This window comes from Synchiropus splendidus, chromosome 8, assembly GCF_027744825.2.
Source record: "Synchiropus splendidus isolate RoL2022-P1 chromosome 8, RoL_Sspl_1.0, whole genome shotgun sequence".
Classification (NCBI taxonomy): Eukaryota; Metazoa; Chordata; class Actinopteri; order Syngnathiformes; family Callionymidae; genus Synchiropus; species Synchiropus splendidus.
Genome location: NC_071341.1, coordinates 4028241 through 4050325, shown reverse-complemented (window position 1 = coordinate 4050325; position 22085 = coordinate 4028241). Strand labels below are relative to the sequence as shown.

The window sequence follows — 22085 nt, the reverse complement described above, 5'->3', positions numbered from 1 at the left end:
AGTGACAGAATGCTCTACGGTGTGCTCACTGTCATGCACACATGTCAGAGGGGCTTGAAAACCTCACTGAAATCAGAATTGTATCATTTGAACACCCAAATAGTTCATGTGTGTGCAAAAATGCAGTTGCTTCTTATTTTGTCTAAACATCAAATAATTGACTTATTTATAATTCTTATACAACATTTTGAGAGACCGAAAGCTCTGGTCTAGATGAGGCTTCTATGCCTCTCTCTCTCCTCTCAGAAATCAGTGTCCTGGGAAAAGTTAATTTACACATATTTTTGGGTTCCAACAATTTATTTAAACATACAAACAATATTGAGACAGATTTCCCCATTGTGGGATGATCACAGGAATAAAATCTGTCAGTAAACAGACTGCCTGCATCTACCAACCTATATAGCTGTGACAGGGCCCACCATCCACCATTCATTAAAATTACACATCAGTGTTTGGAAGACTACTGGAGCGGTCGAGTGGAGCAGATCCAAAAGTTCAATAAGCACAATTGTGTGCTTATTGAACTTTCCATCTCCTTACTGCTGCTTTAGCCCTAGCTGGCTGCTGCTACTCTAGCATTGTAGATAGTAAAGCACTCCACAAACTTAAACATAACTTGACATCCTTTGGAGTAGTAATTAACAAAATGTCATTAGGGTTTACAGAAAAATCACAGGTGAGACACATGTAGCAGGAAGGAGGTTCGAGTTCAGTAGACAATTCCAGCACAATTTAACAATAAAAAGAACAAACAAAACTAGAACAATACTTGACCTCCATCCTAGAGTGAGACAAAGTCCATAAAACCAAAAGTGAACAATCCCACAGGGTAAATAAACAAAGTGTCCCAGGCACAGTAAGTCCAAAACAAGAAATTCACAGGATTGGAGGGGGAGAAGCAAATGAGGCGCAGGTAACAGATACACAATATAGGAGAACAGTCAGAAAAAAACCCTACAAACTCAAAGTGCTTGGAAAAAGATTAAGGTATGGAGAAGTATAATCCACAAGGAGTCCAGAGCAGGAGTACAGGCCAAGAGGGTCATACGAGGGTGAGGAAAACCAACAAACTGACGCCAGTTAACTTCTGGCAGGCGTTTAAGAGGGAGGGGGAGAGCGAAAGTGGCAGTGTGTCTGCTGAGCCTACTGGCAGGAAAAATGGGAGATGGGGTAAAATGGGGGGGCAAATATGCGCAACGCCAAAATGAAGGAATAAATGTTAACTAAAAATGCTAAACATGAAAGGGATGGCTGTGGTGAAAAACACATTTCATCTCCAACCTTCATTACTGCCTTCATCCCAAATCAGGCTCCCGCATATCCTCCCTATTTCTTTTCTGCCTCCCCGCAGGTGGTTATCAAAGAAATGTCACCAGCGCTTTAAACTTCTTAGTTTTACACTCCTTTGTGTGAATTGTGGCCTGCAACAATGACCTTTTTATCTGTAGCGCATTTGTGTGTTCATGTGAGTGTTTGCATGTGTGTGCGTGTGTGTGTGTGTGTGCATATTTGTGTGCATGTGTGCGTGTGCCCATGCATAATTACCAGCTGGACTTAATCACTGATCTTTTGGGGACCCCGTCGATGGAGGCCATGAGAACAGCATGTGAAGGTGCTTGTGCACATATTCTCCGCGGACCACACAAGCAGGTATAATATATATATATATATATATACGTACAAATAGTAACTTAAAAACATACAGGCACACGTTTGTTTTTCTATCATTGCAGGGACATTGTGATGTTTCTCATTGCCATAATGAGAAACCTCAATTGCCCCCCCCAACCACACACACACATACACACACACACACACACACAGACCTCCACATGCATGCACATGTTATGTTTTTTACGTTTTGCGGTGAAATCTTATTGATTTTCATGCTTTCCATAGCCTCTTACCCTAAACCTAACCATCCAAAACAAATTGCTAACCTTAACCACTGATATTGTCCCAGTTACATTGACGTTGTAATCCACTAATTGAGTCCCCATAAGAAATGTTTTTCCAAGAAATAGTCCACAAGTATAGCATATACAAGTTCATGCCCGCACACACACACACACACACACACATACACACACACACACACACACACGAACTGTTGCTGAGTAAGTGAGTCAGTCTGTGTATTAGACTAGACAAACACAAAACTATTCAAAGAGGTATGAGAGGTATATGTAATTTTTATTTATAAATTCTGTAAAGATTAGGACAAATCTCGATCATGTTCAATGTTCATGGACTGACAATTGCCAGCCACCTAAGCAACACATACTTTTTTTCCTTGACCACATTTTGTTATTGCACCGTGCTCCATTTCAGAAAGGTGGTTCATTAAAAATCCTGACTTGGTTTCCCCCGAAGGTATAAGGGAAAGTGGTTTCACAAAACAGTATCAAAAGTATCGGTGAACCTCAGTGTCAGTTAACATAGGCCCTGAACTATTTTGGCACACTCCGCAGAAATCCCCGTCTGAAGGATGAGGAGGATGAGGATGATTGTCACCTGATTGGATGTTAACCTCGACCAAACAAACACATATATAAACATAACTGTGATTTCCAAAGACCATTGTTTCAAATCCTCTTACCATGCAAGCAGAGCGGGTCGACTTGTTGTTGGGTGATTAATTAAATATTTCATTTTAGTGATCATTGTCGTTCAGCTGTACAAAAACCACTTCACAAACGTTTATAGTGTTCAAGTCGCATTCATCTCAGCTGCTTTAATAAATCTGTTTTCTATTTCAGCTTAATTTGCTGGCATTTTATATCTGTAGGGTGCTTTCATAGTTTGGGTGAATTTTTTTTTCCTTTCACATTGACGCTGTCATCATTCTTTCTTTTTTTTTTCTAAATACTTTTTATTGTTAATTTTCTTAACATTCAAAGTAATCACAAATACATACAGTGATAAAAGTAGATAAATAAATTAAAACAGAAATGAAAATGATGAATGTTGATGCGGATTATAACGTAAAACGTATAACGTAAATCAAAATACACACAAAGAGCTGAACTTAATATCAGTTTAATGTCCACTTCTGTACATCAAGTCATATTAAGATAGATAGTCCTTCAGTGGGTTAACTATAGTTTCAAATATTCCAAGATAGGTCCCCACACACCACAAAATGTCTGCAGTTACCGGACATTTCATATCACAGTCTGAATGTGGAGGATTCCTCCCAATTCCCTCAGCCAGGCCTCACACTAAAGTTGTGAGTCAGATTTCCTCTCAAAATACATCTCTTTGCTATAATTTACCCCAGGCCACCACGATATTAACATTTAAACCATCTTGTCCAAAGTGTTCAAGATACCAAATAAGGCAGTTTCTGGGTCAGAACCCAAATTTACTGAGAATAGGATCTGTTGGATGTTACTGTGCATGCTCCACAAGCAGCACAGGTCTTTCGTCATCATGTGACTGCTATTGACGGAAGTGGAACCACGGTGTCTCTCAGAGTTTGAATAACACCCTGCCTACTGGAGTCCCGCTGGAGTGCAGGGCGGGGTTTTAATCTGTGTATTTCCTCGTCCCAAAGAGATCAAGTTGAGACCTATCTTGGATCTTCGAAGGTTTACACTCATTGCATCACGGATGCTCATGATCAGGCAGCTTCTCGAGTGTGTGAACCTGACAGATGCATATTTTCATTTGCGCGTCTTCTTGCGTCACAGACATTATCTGAGATTTGCGGGGTGATCACTTTCAATTCAACCAACTCTCTTTCGGGTGTTCGTTGGCTCTGTGGACCTTCTCCAAGGTGTTGGACACAGCTTTGGAGGCTCTCAGGAGCTCAGGTTGAGGCTCCTGACACACCTGGACGACTGGTTCATTCTGGCAACGTCCAGGGAAGAGGCGTTCAAGCATATGGCGAGGGTGCTGAATCATATCAGACGTCTCGATTTCGTCGTTAATCTCCAAAAGAGTGCACTGCGACCCACGACTTCCGCACAATACCTGGGGATCCTCCTCGAGTATCGCCTGATGACAGTGCGGCTCTTAGACAAGCAAATGTTGTGCTGGAGCAGATCGGCTTGATGAGAAGTGTGCTTCAGCACTGGTTGGTTTGCACGTAACCGCCTCTACCCAGTCCGGGACAGGAACAGGTAGTTAAGCCTGTCCGCTGTAGCTCGCATGGACATGGTGTTCTGGAACTCTAATGGTGTTTCTTACGAGTGCCTGTAGCCATATGAGCGCCTATGGGCTGTGTCCATCAGTACATGCACGTCTTTAAGGATGCATCTCTCCTGGGCTAGGGGAGCGGCCTAGACGGGGACAGCGTTGGAGGAGAATGGTCTGATCCCACACCTCATATCAATCTGTTACAGTTGATGGCGGTGGACCCCACCACGGTGGGGTATGTCAACCGTCAAGGGGCTCTGAGGGCCCCCTCTCTGCATGAGGTGGTGGCTCATATTGTGATGTGAGCAGCGAGCCACCTGTTGTCGTTGAGAGTGCACTAATATCGCGCAGTATTCTGTGACTTGCTGTTAATCAAGCTCTCACACCTGCAACATGGCACTGCCGTTGAGTACCATGAACTCCTTAGCATAGAGAGCAGCTTCCTTTATCTCAAACGTTGCATTAATCCAGTGCACTGTGTGGCTGAGGAGGGACATCGGGTAGACGATGGAAGTCCAAAGGTCTGAATGAGGTGGCTGCCACATCCGACATAAGATCCTGTACGTGGGTCTTTTTTTGTTGTTGTGCTCCGGTATTGCAGTGCCATGTGAGTTTAACAAGCTGTTGTCCTTAGTCAAAAAGATTGTTTTGTTTTGTTTGTTTTTTTATTAAAAAAAATGTCTAGTCCATCATGTACCCTCTAGCACCTGTCATTTTTTCTTTAACACAAGTACTTCGTTTCATGTGTTGCCAATATCGTCCTGTAATCTGGGTTCTGCCCCAGGCATGATGATGTCGTCATGTACAAGTTTTTTGATTGATTGATTGATTGATTGACTGCCTTTTTTAAAATAACGATCTGCTCTGAAACTGGTCCCAGCTCTATCTGCGGAGTGTTGGCGCACAGATATTCAAAGTAGTGCTTTCTTTTGGATATTTCGTGTTGAGTTGGTATTTTAACAAGGAACTGCTATTGTGTTGGCGGAACTTGCGCGTACAAGGCACCAATGCAACTTTTGCTCAGTCAGTTGTTCTGTCCCTCAGCGTTCTGAAAAAAAATTTTCTTGAAATTTTCCCTATAATCTTTTTTCGTCTTTCTCCATCGTGTCCCTCAGAATCCGTTGGCCAATTGATTCTTCGCCAAAAACAGGTGTGTTAGGGTTTCCGACTTCTGTGTCATGATACGTTACATTGCCATGTTAATCATGGTCACATTGATTTTTTACTGTGTTACCATCGACAGCCCTAATTATGTTATATTAATTCTCAATTGTCATGAAGCTGTATTGTCAACATGTGGACTTTTTGGTCTGGTGACTTTTCATACCCTCTTCCCTGCTTTTATTGTGAATTGTGACTTATTCCTAGTCTGGTTTCTATAAATAAATTAATAGAAAGAAAAGTGAGCTGTGGATTTTGCTGTAAAAAAGGAGAAAATACTGTGCTCCTGAGAGAATTTTGGTATAGTTTACATGCGCAAAATCATCAGTGCTAGACTGAATCCCATCTCCAGCGTTTACATTACGCCGGAGTCAGGGCCTGCTCCAAACCTCTGTGCGTTAGAGGTTGGTGTCAAAAGACACTTCATCCGCAACGCCAGATCCAGTCACCGGATCCAGCTCTATTTGGAGCCATGTAAACAGGCCGTAAAACACACCACAAAAAGTGCTTTGCAAGTGCATTGGTGGACAAAACAATGTTACACACAGTGAGTGTGCTTCCAGCTTGTAAATAAGGATGTTCCCGGTGGAGCATATCTGGCAATTCCAGAGCCAGCAAAAGCACAACATATTTGTTTTGGAGGAGACGGTTTCCAATTTTAGTCAATCAGTCGCTTTAAATAAATGGAGCTTGCATTTACTACGCAAACCGCGTCAACTGTAGTAGATAATAGAGTACATCAGATTGTTCAGCCTGGAAGTGCATCCAGTTAAATTCCAATGTAAAAAGGTTCATGGAGGCTTAAGTTAGCTGACCTTATGCTGAAATGTCACCAGGACAACAGCGCTGCCTCAGTAGAGGCGTGAATTATTTTCTCAGCGACTTAAATTTTCTTCCAGCCATTTCCGCTGACGAATGAAGACATCTGCAGTCAAAGCCGTGCTTGGGAAAAGAAAAAAAGAAACGCTGTTAAACACTGTGAAATCAATATACTTTTGAAAAATACCCTGATTACCTATACCTAGGAATACCTACTTTCAATTTGGCTTGTAACTGTTCTCTGATACGATCGGTGTGGTACGGGCATTGGTCAGCCTCTTGCAGTGTCAAATAGCTCACTTAGTAACAACAGCATCAAGTCCGTCCATTTCAACTTTGTGCTCGCACAGATCACAAACATTTGATGATTCTTTTCGCCTTCAAATCAGAATGCCTCAATGCAACTGGCACTGGAATATTTTTCCAATTGTTGGCTTAATGTTCTTTCACACATTATTTTCGGCACATATGTCTCACTGAACACCTCATCTACCATTGCCTGAATAAAGGGGGAGCAAAATTGCAGTTGTGTTATCCTCTTCACTAGTTTCCTCTGCACACAATGATCTTCACTGTGTGCTTTGAAAATCAAAATCATCAGCAGCCAAACTGGTGTAACCAACAAACCTACATCTGCTAGCCAGACACCCTTGTCATCAACTTTTGTTCCTCTCTGCCTCCACAAAACCAGTTTTGACTGGAATTTTCTCAGATGCCCGCAGTTCATGATGCTCACCTTCTTATCAGAGTTGTTAATACATAGTAACACATCTGTGTTACCAAATACCAAGTTATTAGTTAAGTACCCAGTAATTTGATCACACTTTCGTTGTACTTACCTCCTTAATATCAGTAGTAATTACCAACAACAATAACAATGGTAACATGATTTTGTTAACATTGAGTTACTGGCTAAATACCCAGTAATTTCACCACAGTTGAATTTTACTTCACTCCTTATTACGATTAGTAATTACTGAGTAACATGATTCTGTCACCATTGAGTTACTGGCTAAATACCCAGTAGTTACTGTGTTGTGAATACCAAACAAACTTCAGTCAAAACCAAAAGCAATATACTGTATTCCCTGTGCACACACCCGATCAGGCACTCACTCCTGGCGTGGACAATTTTCCTTGTGGTTTCCAAGTCAACAGGAGCTAATTGTGAATTTCCACTAGACTGGAATTTTTGCATGTGCCTTTCTACAACTTGAAGTGGCCTGAATATTAAAGCCACAGTCAACAGTCAAATATTTTGTCCAAAAAGCCACAATTTTCAGTTATATTTGTCACTTCCTCTCTATGGATTTGAAATGAAACACTCTGTTCCCTGTGGTTTAATGCCGATCAAGAATTCAACCGAGTTATGGTACTTCTAAGAAGACTATATTTCTACTCTGGCTATAAGTTAAGGAATGGCTCTATAAAAATTTCAAAATCAATAATAACTACATTTTTTTTCCAAAAATACCAATACTGTTGGGTGGCCAAGTGGCTTCATACGAACAAAGATCATTGCCAGAACCCAGTCTTCTCCAGCAACAGTTCTGTGAGCTCCACACTCTGTTCCCGGGGCTGTTCCACAGGTAAGACTGTCGTCCCTCTTGCTATCAGACTCAACAATTCTTCCAATTCTGGAAGGTGCAGGCGAGCTGAAATGACACATTTAGTGCCATTGTGATAACTCTATCTATATCTAACAATCATGAACTATCCTAGGAGCAGTGGCATTTAAGATGTTAAATGCTTATGAAGGTGAAGGTTGTGGAAACATTCATTTCATTTCAGAAGTTCGTTTCAAGTTCATTACCCTCAATGTAATCCCGAGTCAACTGGGTTTGAGTCTGTGTTGCTGCATAAGTTGCTGCAAACATTCACAGGGTCATCATCCTCATCATCATCATGATCATCATCATGACCATCATCATTATCATCATGATCATCATCATCAGCACTAAATATTGACTGATGCAGTCAATTGATATGAATAAAGTAATGAAGAATACAATAGTTAAACTGGCGTTATTGAGACCGTCTCTTGTGACATGTGTCGACCCAAATACTCTAATTGAGGCTGGCAGGAGAGTAGTTTCTTTTGTGATGCTTTGTGACCAGTTAGTGCTCGTCTTTAAAGCACTTTAATGGGTCTCTGTGACAATCTTCAAGTGTTGGTGAGCAGGAAAACAGGTAATCGATAACATGCACTTGATACACTTTTACCTTCTTGGTCTCATCATGATTGTAGTTGTGTTGCTATCCTCTGTATGCAAAAGCAAAGAGATGTCCTGAGTCTGAGATGGTGAATTGCTGAAAAAGTGGAGAAAAAAATTGCATTTGGCTGCACATTCGTGAGTATAGTTTTTGGGTTTGTAACTTCTGCTGGTCAGTCTTGTGCGACTTCAGGTTATGTACAAGTCACAGTATATGGTTTATTCTGCATTGAGCACAGGAAAGATAGGAGTGTTGCAGGAGCTTCCAAGTGCCGTCGCATTCAACAATCCAATCAATTACGGTGACTTCAGCCTAAAGAGTTCCCATGAAAGGCCAACACCCTGTTGTATCAGCGCTGATAAACTCACTTGGTTTGGTGAACCAACGGAGAGCAAATGAGCAGCCGAAGGCGGCTTCGCCCCTATGTTGCAGTGATTGCTCTTTGTTAAGTAGAAATAAAGACATAGATGTTGTATTGTTCATGGTGTCAGACACGGTAGATCGTTTGGGTTGCTAATGTGTGATACCAGAGAAAGTAAAGAAATGGAAGAGTAGTCTTCATTACTAGATTGTCCCTGTTGTCCTATCCAACATTGTTTTTAAATAGTACCTTGATATCCTGGAAATCTATCCACACTTCAAATTCCCACTTCGTTTCAAGTCAGCTCCTGAACCCCCTTGGTTTAGGGATCATTTCAAGTGGACTGCACCTCAATGAGCGTTCTGTCGCGTGCTCTGACAGTCATCTGTAAAAGGACAACCACACCAATGGAGAGTAGCATCAGTGCTGAACCATTTGTTGACCGTCTGTCTTACTGTGGACACATGAACATCAAGGCTTGTAGAGATACTTTTGTAACTCTTTCCTGTTATGATTCGCTTTTATTTTGGTCTCTGTAACTTCCGTTTTGTGTTTCCCTCCTTCCTGGTTAATGGCACACGGCTAGAGTTAGTGATCTCATCAGCATCAAAGAGCTTAAAAACACCTGAACTCCAGCAACGCGTGCCGGATCGACTCCATTTGTATCCCTGGTAAATTGGCTTTCCTCGCTTGCTCTCGTTCCATCATTCATTGTTCTTTTGTTCACTCTTTCTAAAACCCTGGTGCTCTGAGTTTTGTATTTTTCCTTCCTGTGTCTATTTTCTTCGCGTTCCTTCTGGTTTTCTCTTTGTTGTAGCTTTTCCCTGCTCATGCATTCGTTTTGACGACCACTGTAGTTAGTGTGTGTTTCAATGTTCATTGTGTTTGTTCTCTCTGTTTACAGACTCCACTTGTATTCGTTCTCCCGGTTCGGTGAAGCTTTGGATTTGGACTTTTGTTTATTTCTTCTGGTTCTGTGACGCCTTTTCTTGTATGTTTGTATTATTACGAAAACAACACTTTGATCTGGCCTAAATCATGGACCCAGCAGTAATGAAAGATTTACAAAACGCCCTCGGCACTCTGGCCACCAGGGTTTGGACTTTGGAAAACACGACCCATACTATTCTGAAGGAGTTGGAGTCGCTGGCAGTTGAACAGCTTTCTTCCCGCTCTGTTTCAGCCAGTGCTTGCTCCGCTGTTTCTGAAGCGGATAGGAACGTTGCCTGTTTTTTTTTTTTTTTTTGAGAAATCGGATCCTGCTCCAGATTTCTTTTGCACTGTAACTTGGTTTTTGACTTCCAGCCGCGTTCTTTTGAGTCTCACCGTGCCAAGGTCGCGTTTGTGATCAATTTACTGTGGGGCAGAGCGGCTCAATGGGCACTGTCTTTGTGGGAATCTCATTCACCGGTTCTTGACTCATTCCGTGCATTTTCTTCTGAGATGTGTTGTGTTTTTGATGCTCCTTACAAGAGTTGTTCATGCTCTTCCAAGTCGGTTACTGAGTCAGCAAAAAGAGTCCCAAGTCAGAGTCTGTGTCAGATTTCTCTCTCCGTTTCCGGGTCGCTGCAGTTGGAACAAACCTGCTCTCAAATCTGCTTTTATTAGCGGCTTAAGCAGTGAGGTTCAGGACCAACTGATCAACCAGAGTCATTAGAGGACCTGATCACTTTGGATATTAATATTGATAATCGCCTTAGAGAGTGTTGGAGGGATTTACAACCTCTTTTTCAGTCTTGCGTTTCCCTGGCTCCACCTGCCGGTCAAAGTCCCTGCGTTACACCTGGTAATATTTGAAGAACTAGAGGAACCCATGCAGGAGGGAAGAACACATCTCTCACCTCGGGAGCGTCAGTACCGGTTAGCTCATTAGTTATGTTGATAATGTGGTGCAGTTGGTCACTTTCTTAGGACCTGTCCTGTACGTCCCGAGAACCCTCGTTCACTCCCTGTGACTCATACCCAGGTTGGACTCACTTCGCTTGCTGTGCGATGGACAGCAGTGCACTTCCTCAGAATCCGGTCAGGCTACCGAGATGACCACAGCGCCGTCCAAGCCAGAGGTGCCCCGGAACTCTAGCTTGTGGTCCATGCCAGACCAGTCAAGATTCCCTTCCAAGCCTCAGATCCCCAGATTCCAGTCCAAGCGCCTGCCCCTGAGATTGCCTTCATAGGTGACGCCTTCTCAGAACCCCATCGTGCCATCGAAGCCGCAGCAGCCAAGCACCCCATCCAAGCTCTCTCAATCCCTCCATCAAGCTCCTCCCTCCCTTGTCTTAGATGACCATCCGTCCAATGTCAGATGCTGTGGTCATGGAGTAGAGTACCTGCTGGACTGGGAAAGGTTGTGGGTCTCCAGCTCTCTCTTCTTGGACCAGAAGCTCCTCAGTGACTTCCACCGTCAGAATCCCAGTAAACCGGGTAAGACACCTGAAGGTGTTCCTTAGGGGGGGTACTGTCATGATTTGCTTTTATTTTGGTCTCTGTAACTTCCGTTTTTGTTCATGGCACACAGCTGGAGTTAATAATCTTGTCAGCGTAAAGACCTTAAAAACACGTGCCAGATCGACTCCATTTGTATCTCTGGTAAATTGCCTCTCCTCGCTTGCTCTCATTCCGTCATTCATTTATCCATTCGTTGAATTATCTTTTGTTCACTTTTTCTAAAACCCTGGTGCTCTGAGATTTGTATTTTTCCTTGTTTTGTCTATTTGCTCCATGTTGCTTTCTCTTTGTTGTAGCTTTTCCCTGATCGTGTGTTCGCTTTGACAATCATTGTATTAGTTTGTGTTTCACTGTTCATTGTGTTTGTTCTCTCTATTTACAGACTCCGCTTGCATTCGTTATCCCGGTTTGATGGCGCATTTTGTTGGACTTTATTCCGTTGTGGACTCATCCCGGTTCTGTGACGTTTTGGATTTGGACTTTTCTTTTTCTCCTCCTTCGGTGACGCCTTTTGTTGTACGTTTGTATTGTTGTAATTGTTGTATTTGACCCAGCTGTCTGCCTCCTGTGACTCTTTCATCACTGCACTTGGGTCCCGCTCCTCGTCTTGAGCACATTTCTGTTATGTTTCGTGTCCTGTTTGTATTTCTTATTTGTTACTTCCTGTGTTCCCGGTTCTGTGTTTCCTGTTTTGATCTGATTCTTTCCAGCTTAATGCAGCTGGAACTCATTCCGCTGATTGTCCTCCCATGGATATCTACTCCCCGGTCGAAGCGTGCTTTTGCCAGATAGTCCGTTCTCTGATGATTACTCCGTTCACTTGTCCCTGTTTTATTCTCAGTGTTTTCGCTCCGCACTCTTTTTCTCGCTCTGTGCTCTCTCTCACTCTTAGTCTCTCTCTCCTCCCGTCTGTTCTTACCCTTGCTCCGTGATAGTGTTTGTGTGCTCGCTTCTTTAGTTCTGCCTGCGTGGTGTTTATTTCCTCGGTTTGGGTGTGCATTTATACCTCTACCGAGCGTCATTAGTTTTGATTACAGCCTTGTGAGTTTTAGATCCGAGTGAGATTTCTGTTGTCCCTGTTTTTCAGGGTTGTATGCTTACAACTGTTTTCTGTTCCAGGGTTTTCCCTCTCACTTCGTGTTTGTCCTTCGCGCTCCGCTTTGGTGTCGTCGCCTTCAGTTTACATTGTTTGTATTATTTTCGTGTTTTATATTAAATCTTTAACTTTTACTCTCGCTTGTTTGAGTCTTCTGTGGGTCTAAGATCATTTGAACTTGGGCAATATTTATCCAGCAAACATGACAATTTCCAACTTCCTGCAAGTAGATAATTATTGGTCATAGATCTTGTCAGTGCTCTTTGGTGTGAGGCATGGATCACATCAGGCATCCTGACAACAGCAAACTCAAATATATATATATATATATATATATATATAGCAAAAACCAGGATTTTAGAATGAGTGAACAATGAATGACGGAACAAGAGCCAATTTACCAGAGATACAAATGGAGTCGATCTGGCACGCGTTGCTGTAGTTCAGGTGTGTTTAAGCTCTTGATGCTGAGGAGATCATTAACTCTAGCCTTGTGCCATTAACCAGGAAAGAGGGAAACACAAAACGGAAGTTACAGAGACCAAAATAAAAGCGAATCATAACAGGAAAGAGTTACAAAAGTATCTCTACATGCCTTGACGTCCATGTGTCCACGTTGAGGTGCAGCAGAAAACACTGGCACATGCTAACATTGTTGACAAATTCACAGTAAGTAAAACGTTAAACGAGAATGGACACCATATATATATATATATATATATATATATATATATATATATATATATATATAGATAGATAAAGAAAGAGAGCTGTAAAGTTTGAATTAAATATTGTAATAAATGAGTACTGTTGGCACAATTGTTATGTAATTCCACTAGAATGTCTCACATAGCAAGTAACAAGTTACAAAACAAACCATTAGAAAAAACAAATTACTAATAACTATATGTTAAAGGATTAAGGATTTGGAATAGGCCCAATGAGCTTGTTTCTGTATTTTACCCTGGTAAAAATTGCACGCAATTGGTGAAATGCATTTCGACGCTGAGCAAGAGAGAGATTACTAGCAAGCACTGCTTTAGCAGATGAAACATACAGCACAATGGTCAGTTGAGGATCTGTAGAGAAAATGATATCACGTTGCGTGTAAAGGAGGAATCTGTCTGATGCATCACTGGTCTCAGTACAGTGATTCTGTGAAAGAGAACAGAAGACAGAAAAGGATAACAGTGATCATCATGCTTTATGTACTACATAGGACACAAAGTATGTGGCATTCATGAGCTTCACTATACAGTTGCCATGTTTGCTTCAGGTTCATTGATATCCAGCCCCTTTAAATGAGTAATTTGACTTTGATGTCTAATGTTACAATGTCAGTACACATATACATAATCAATCACAAACACACACACACACACACACTTGTGTTGTTTCTAAACTTAACCTTTACTCTTAAGCAAAACAAAAACCCAATCATAATAACCAAGCTATTCTGTATTTTAAATCCTCAAAATGAGGCTTGACAAAGTGAGCACCGGCCAAAATGTCCTCACTTTGAAAAAATGTCCCCACTCTGTTGATTAAAAACTCATACCGGTTCTCAAAAAGGTAGAAGTACAAGAACACACACACACACACACACACTTATAGCTCCTTTGATTTGCATCAATATCTATGCTTTGCAGGTTTTTAATGTTAGTGTGTTGCTGTGTTTGCAGCCATCACTTCCTGTACTCTACACACTGTCCAGCCAGGCAACCCATGAAGCTGTTCACCTCCTCTGTAGGATGCTGGTGTTTGATCCGGTGAGTCACTTTGTTATGTGACATTTAGCACCAGATTGATTATTGTTTTTTGCATTTTGCATGTTTGTTTTTTTTTCGAAACTTGCTGTTTTTCAATACAAGCTTGCACACCAGCATTTCACTGAGTGAAAGTGCTGCTTGGCGGAACACTTGAGTTCATCTTACTTGCATCTGGTTCTTTACGACAAAACACATAAAAATTATGAAGACAACGATCATGAAGACAAGGTTTGAGGGAGAACAGCTGCTGAGATCGAATGTAGTGATATATGTATGTGTAATCGAGCTCATACCAATGTAAATTGCAGCTGTTGTACGAAGGCCCAGGTCGGCACTGAAAGGTGGATAAATACCAGTGTCCACACATGTAAACAGTGAGAGCTGCTCTCGTGCTAACAGGCAGAGCTCTACACAACTCTGACTATGCAGCAGGCCGACTATGCCTCCAGAGTAGATTTCCTCCACACGACACAACCCCCTCTTCCTCACGACAACAGTGTCAGTCATCAGCATTATGTCAAATTCCACTACATGTGATGTAAATTCCAAAATCAGCCAATTCTGCGATTCCATCCATGATCGTGGAAAACTCATAGGCCCTTTTTTGTGCTGAGTGCATGTATGTGATTGCATCCCTCCTGATGTGTTGTGAAAATTTGCCTTTGAATTTTCAGCAGTTTCGTGCCATTTATTTATGTTGTTGGTATGCAAGGACCTTTTATCTGTTATTGTGTCTTGGTGACTGATTTCTTCTTCTCCATTACTGCAAAAGTGTCGGGATCTGCGCCAATACATATCATTGTGTTCAAAAAGGAGGCTGGATGCATAGGATTTTTTTTTCTTTTCCTCAAAGCAAATAAAAACACTTAAAGCAACAATGAATAACATTCAGACATAAATAGGTTATTTTCAATATTTTATAAATGACAGGTTTCAATATGAACAGTCAAAAATCCCGGAGTCAGAGTCTTCAGCTCTCTGTTTAACGCTCCCTTGGACTATGTAACTTCCTCTGGGCGAGCCACCCGGAGGCGTGTTCTGAGAGTGGCATCACAGCCCCAACACCACCCCCACCACGACACTTTATGGCAGAGTGATCTCGGCAGCAAGCCGAGTTCCTTTGTTTACATCATGGCAGAAAAATGGAATGACAGATCAAAATCCCGGACAAGTGTCAATATAGTAGATGCATTTACAGTCTGGCAATAACTGAGAGCTCCAAAGGCCTTTTCTTCTGATCCTGAAGCAGCGATATATTTACTCGACTTTAAGTCGTAAGTCAATTTTGTGTTCACTGCTGTCTCTGTTGTGTTATCAAATCATTTTTTTAAGGGAAACAAATGTGTATTCGCTTGTTGTTTGTAGATAAATGTAGTATATATTTTAGCGAAACAGATCAACTGCAGTGTTAAAACGGGGCTAGATATACTTGGCAGTGTCAGTGTATCGATTGCCAGCGAAAATGACTTGTTCATGTCCCAACACAATTATTGATGTCTGTTTGTCGTATTGCACTATTGAAGCGTACAGTGAACATATAGCTATATAGACATATAGAGCTCTTTTAGTCGGTGCCCACTCAAAAGTAGGCCGTACCAACAATTGAAAGAAAAGGTCAGAACGGACTCAAAACAGGAATAAAACATTTTCATGAACATTGAAACTCTGCTATTTCCTAAGGAAATGCACTCGTTGATGTGCCTTCTTACAAACAGCATCAACATGGAAGTCAAAAGACAGCTTGCCATCAATGCTGGTGCCAAGATATTTATAGTTATAGACCAGCTCGATGGTTTGATCCTCAATGAGTGGCTTACAGTTGTTTCTGAAAGTCTATCACCATTTCTTTGGTCTTTGACACATTGATGCACATAAGATGAGGAACACCAGTTTGTGAATGCCCTCACTGCAGGGCCATGGTCAGGGTCGTCACTGCTCAGCAAGGACACGATAAATGAGTCACCTGGAAATTTCAGAATGTGACGCCCCCCACGTTGGCTACGACACTCGTTCGTGTACAAAACAAACAATATAGGTGAGAGAACGCTGCCTTGAGGTGATCCAGTGGAGGAGACGAGAGGGTCTGACAGAACACCATTGACTCCTCACACGTTGGCTTTCAGTTAAAAAGTCCATTAGCTAGGCTATTAGACCTGGATCGATGCTGTGGAAGTCCCTCAATCTTTCTGCTAAAATGTGTGGATGTATGCAGTTAAAAGCAGATAAAAAGTCAATAAATATAAGACTGGCAAAAGTCTTGACTCCCTCATGAGTGACTAATGTGTCTTCAACCTCTGGCTGACCTGTATGCGAACTGCAGTGGATCCAGGTCTTGAACACAGGTCAGAAGTATTTCCTTGACATTTGCGATTTCATAACTAGAGAAGTTAATGCCAAGGGTCTAAAATCATTTAGTGATTTGGCGGATGCAGATTTAGGAACTGGGGCAATAATGGATCCCAGTGGATGAAGTTGGGAATGGTTGGGCCTGGGTCCCTCTACGTTTCTTCTGTTAACACTGCTGGTCTCGCTGTGGTGGAACTGGGAAGCATTCATACTGGCCCTGTGGCTCCGCAGCTTGTCGAGTAGGGACTGGAAGGTTTGCATTCAGCCACGGCATACATGTTGCTGCATAAGATGGCACTCCTGCTTGAACGGGCTGTGAGTGGGCAGTCGGGCAACGTTTTGCCGGTTGCTGATGTGCATAAGCCGCGTCATAGGTGGTAGCTCTGAGGGCTGTAGGCTGAGCTGCAGGTTGATACTGGTATGAAGGCTGCTGAGGGACAGGCGCTCTGGCATAATGTGCTACTTGCGGGTTTGGAGGATGTGCAAAAGGCTGGGAACTAGCTGATGCATTAAGGTGATGGAACGTAGCTTGGTGGGTTGAAACCTGATGTGGACGAGGATGAGCGTCTACTTGCGTTTCCCATGGTTCCCATTGCGACCTAACCGGCTGTGAAGACTCAGGAATGTTGGAGGCTCGTCCTGTGTGAAGCTATTATTCACTGTCTTGATCGTTTGATTCTTAATCAGTTGTAACTCCACCATCAGTTGATCAAGTCTGTGCACCATCTGATGATCTGCTCTCTATAGTCATCGCTGTCTGGTGGTGGTGGTGGCAGTGGCGCTGGCCAGTCCTCTTTATCCTCAACCTTGGTTAAATCGTCGTCACCATAGCTGCTAGACTCTGGTGTAGCCCTCTGAAGGTTAGTCACAATGTGCTAGCTTTCTCGCCTCCGCTTGAACTTCCTGGTGTCCTTTGGCTGTGGTTGGCATGTGATGTTGCGAGTGCTGCAGCATAATACTGTCCTGCTGTCTCTGACTGTATTCTTCTGTCAGCAGACTGGTTTGGGTCACGTAGGGCAGCGAAGATGGCATTCGAGTCTAATCTGTGTATGTGTGGTTCTGCAACAGAAGAAATGATCAATAATGAATATGCATATATACACAATGTGTACAATGGAATGTGTCCTACACAATGCAAATCCAGCATTAATGTAGTAATAATAAACATAAAGACTACAATCCAGCCAACACAACTATTAATTAACTGTAAACACATCCACAAATAGTGCAAACATTGCCAACGTGGTGGGAAACAAACTGAACTGAACTCAACCAGAGATCAAAGGAGCCGCTGGAGCGGGTCCACCTGCACTGCAAGGTAAATGGCTGCACCTATACCATGCGAGTACCAACCTGGTTACAAGGCAATTCATTCATGTGGTCACAACCATTTAATCTATTGAATCGTGCATGGGGTCATGAAAAACGCCTTGTTTACGTTCTGTAGAACACGAAATAAAATGAATGGGGCTCCAATTGCGGCTCGTTCACATGCTATAACGTTGTACTGCTGCAATTAATTTGAGCTTCTCCGACACCTGTTACATTACAGCCAGACGAGTCACTAATTTCACCAGTTTGACTTTGATTTTGGTTCTTATTCACACTCCCGCTCCTGAGTGGTCTCTGCTCTGTTTCCCGACAAATTCACTGAGAAAAACGAGTGCAGACTCATATGTATGTGCATTTTATTGATTTAAATTAATCTGAATCAAATTTGTGACTGCGCCACAATTTTATGGAAATAAATGAAAATTATTTGCCGTGCATGCATGTGCGCGCACGCACGTACAGTCAACCAGTTTTTAAACAGGCATTCTCATAGGCTACCTGCGTCTTCAAGGACCCCAGGGACAGACAGACCAGCAGACCTACTTCTGAAGGTCTGCTGCCTCAATATTCTCGTGAAATATGAATAAAAGCCATCCATGCTGTATTGAGTTATTGATGTTTTTGAAATTAGGTCATCCAGATTTCAAGCTTATTGTCACGAATGGGTACAATTTGCATAGCCCCACCTACGCCTAAACTCTCACCAATGAAGCATAACTTTGATGGGGCAGAATCCATTTTCGTCAATAACGCTGCTATTCCAACGCACCACATTTGTCTATTTTCGTCATTGGTTGTCAAGATGGGCATGAGTCGCTATCTAGGTTTCCAGCAAAAAAAAAAAAAAAAAAAATCAGAGCTCGGTGGCTCAACTTCATTTTTGCCAGAGACCTTGACAAATTACAAAAGCCGTAAATGTATGTGTGAATCAAGTGGGCTACCATCCAGCCACACCTTAACTTCAGCCCTCCTATAAACACCCACCACTCTTGTGACTAATTGATGGTGGTCCTGCCTTCACAGTCTGGCAGCTCCTCAAGTCCAGATGACGCAGGAGGGAATACCAGTACCAGTATCTAGTAGCCATCTTGTCTAGTTATCCAGCGTTACTTTGTCTGCTTGCCCAACCTCTGTATCTTGCTCATGTACCTTGGATCTTCTGCCTTGCCTGTGTCTGGATACTTCTGCCTGGATTGGACTGCTATTGTGGTACTGTTGACCCTCTAACCTGTAACCTGGAAACTGCCCTTTTCCTGTAACATGTTGCCTGTCTGACTGGTCTGACTGTCATCTGATGTTTGACCTTGGACTGTTTAATAACTGCTCTTCCCCGGAGTTTTGCCTTTAGGTTCAGTCCGTCAGTTCAGTTGGATCGTGACTGGATCAGTTATTAAGTTAAAACATGCTTAATTTGTTTCATAGGCTCCTTTGTCGTGAACATTTATGATTAATGTCTCATGGCAGACTGAGAGCAATAGAAAGAGCTTCAGAGGGGCATTTTCTGATCACTAATATGACAAAACAGGAGTATTTTAAACTGACATTTTTTATAGTCGAGGATCATGATCGGGACTGAACTTGGGAAGTTGTGTCCTTTAAATTAAATCATGTTGACTCGGTTATTTTGAACTTTAAATCCTCAAATTTAGCTCTAACCCTCTAGCCATATATATATATATATATATATATATATATATATATATATATATATATATATATAAATTGATGACATTGAACATTGACAAGAGGATAATCAGTTGAAGGAGTATAGGGGAGGGTAAATATTGTGTATACTTTTACAGTCTGGATTCTTGGTCTGGATTTTTTTTAAACAATTTTTTTCTACACAGTTTTGGTGCAGAATTCAGAAATAATTTTTAAAATGACCAGTATAACATAATGTGATCACATAAAATATTTTTTTAGAAAGAAATTGACCACAAAAATGTATGACACTGGCATAATGACATTCCAGTCAGTATGACTACTCGAGTTTCTATTTTGAAGAGCCACACACACGTATTTCCTGATCTTCTCCTAAGGTTGTTGTATTGGCTCCCATATTACTGCCAACTTTCATGGAGACAGTCATTCACTCTCTGGTTCAACCTCATAATTACTATTAAACAAGTGGCGGCAAGGTGATGGTTCTTAAAAATTTACAGTGACACTATACTACTCAGGACATATTGGAAACATGAAACTAATTGTGTCTGGAATAGTTCAATAAGGGACAGTTAATCTGCACCTCAAATATTGGGTCCTAGTTCCTCTGCAGTGTACTACACTGACAAAAGTTTTATCGCCATCTCAGCACTTCCTTTTCCAGATAAACACTCTGAACATGTTGTGTTTTTATATTGCACGACAATGCTTGGAGTCTTCTCCAGACAATTATAATTGATTATGCATTTGGATATTTGGATATTTAGTTCTTTGCAGCCAGAATCGTTAGGAGATATTGCTGTAGTAAATAATTGTATTGTACATGATGTTTAGTTTGTCACAAGCTTGGGGTGAAGAACATCACAAGATGAATCGAACAGCCCTTTCCCTGCTTAATCATTAGCGAGATAAGCATCTATTGTTTGCTTTCAGTGGAAAGTCATATCAGTAAGTCACAAATTACTGACACTCTCGTCAATACTACATCTACTAAATAATCTCTGGAGTAATGTCAAAGTCCAGGTCCACTATAGCACTGAACGTTGCGACAGCTAGCTAAAGGACTAAAATTGGTGTTCTTTGTAACTTAAATTGGAATGAATTAAAAGTCTTACCTGAAAAACCATTGTCGTCAAATCCGCTCCTGTCAATGTCAGCCGCTTACTCCCTCTAAACAGAATGCACGTCTCCCTGGTCAACTGAACTAATCCACACTCTCAACTTCAGTTCGTTCCGACAAGAAGCTAACCAATTCCACAGAAAATCACAAATGGAAAAACGGAATCTGTGTCATATTTCAAATGTGACAAAGCTAAGAAAAAATACGACAAACATAGTAAGGCAGACATTTTTTGATGTGACGTGAAAGTCGAGTCACCGAATGTCACAGGATTAACATTTGTTGAGACACAATATTGACACAAAAAAGACACTTCACCAGGAAGATTAATTTAATTTAATTTCCCATCATGTCTTTATTGTTTGCAGGGAAAGCGGATCTCGGCCAAAGACGCTCTGGCGCACCCATACCTGGATGAGGGACGGTTGCGTTATCATACCTGCATGTGCAAATGCTGTTCCACCACATCTTCTGGTCGTGTTTACACCACTGATTTTGAGCCAGTCTCCAATCCTAAATTTGATGACAGTTTTGAAAAAAATATGAGCTCTGTGAGACAAGTTAAAGGTGAGACTGTGTTTTCTATACTTATCCATTCACTAATTCCCAAATCAAAAATATTTAAGTGAAACAAAAAAGTGCACTTGATGTAAAGAAATCCAAAGCAAAAGTCTTTTTTTCTACTTAGAGATCATTCATCAGTTCATCTTGCAACAGCAGAAGGGAAGTCGAGTGCCTCTGTGTATCAACCCCCAATCATCTGCTTTCAAGAGCTTTATCAGGTAACAACCATCATCTATTTGATCTCATGGAAACCTGTCAGAACTCACAAAATACTGGGTGATATTTACAGACAATGGAAGCATCAGTCCGTACAATCTGGAAATATCTTTGCTTAGTCTTGGAGAGCTTTTTATTCAACCACTTAGACTGTCTTCTACAAAACAAAACACCACACATCAAAACTTCAGCCATAGTGAAAATAAAAGTCTTATTCACGCAAACCCGGCGAAAGACACACAACAGTATTTTTCCTCCATAAAGCCTGAAAGGTGTGGTTGAAATAGATGTGTAGGGTTGATTTTTTTTACATAATGGCACCTAGTGACTCCTGAAGTCAGACCCAGCAAAATGTTTATGGTGTAAACTTGAATTGTAGGAATGACGCACATGCAATGACATATACCACTCAATTCCTGTTCATATTTGTGTGTGTGTAGCTCCACCGTGGCGCAACCCTCTGAGATGCCTCCATCCCCACTGGTGTGGGATTAACTGCTGTGAGAGAGGACATCAGGGAAGACGACACCAACTTCATCTGATTTCTGGTAGCATTTCACTGGAGAGCATGGATCAAATCTGTGGTGTGAATGAACAAAATGCGGGAAAAGGAGAAAAGCATGTTTGACTATGTGACCAAATGTATTTTTTTTAAATCAAAACTGTCACGTCCAGGTTTATGCCAACACATAACAGTACATTAGTTATGATAAAGTAAATATGTGTGCGAACAGTGCTATGCTCATCCTGTTCTCTATTCATTTATTTTCTGCTAAATGCCATTGACAATTCCCAGTTGCTGGAAAAAATATTTGCACTCCTGTGCAATATTTT

General features: G+C 41.7%; 1 protein-coding gene across 8 annotated transcripts in view; it reads left to right on the top strand.

Annotated features, from left to right (window-relative positions):
- nlk2 (nemo-like kinase, type 2) overlaps positions 1-21869 on the top strand; it is a 47523-nt gene extending 25654 nt beyond the window's left edge. For 2 of the 8 annotated variants that reach the window (XM_053873438.1, XM_053873437.1), the window contains exons 7-11: positions 1474-1653; positions 13922-14008; positions 20840-21038; positions 21160-21253; positions 21692-21869. In XM_053873438.1, the coding sequence (XP_053729413.1) occupies positions 1474-1653; positions 13922-14008; positions 20840-21038; positions 21160-21253; positions 21692-21746 (615 nt within the window). In that variant the 3' untranslated portion in view covers positions 21747-21869. The remainder of the gene's footprint in view (positions 1-1473; positions 1654-13921; positions 14009-20839; positions 21039-21159; positions 21254-21691) is intronic. The other 6 variants (XM_053873445.1, XM_053873442.1, XM_053873439.1 and 3 more) reach the window with 5 other exon arrangements.
- The last annotated feature ends 216 nt before the right edge of the window (positions 21870-22085 follow it).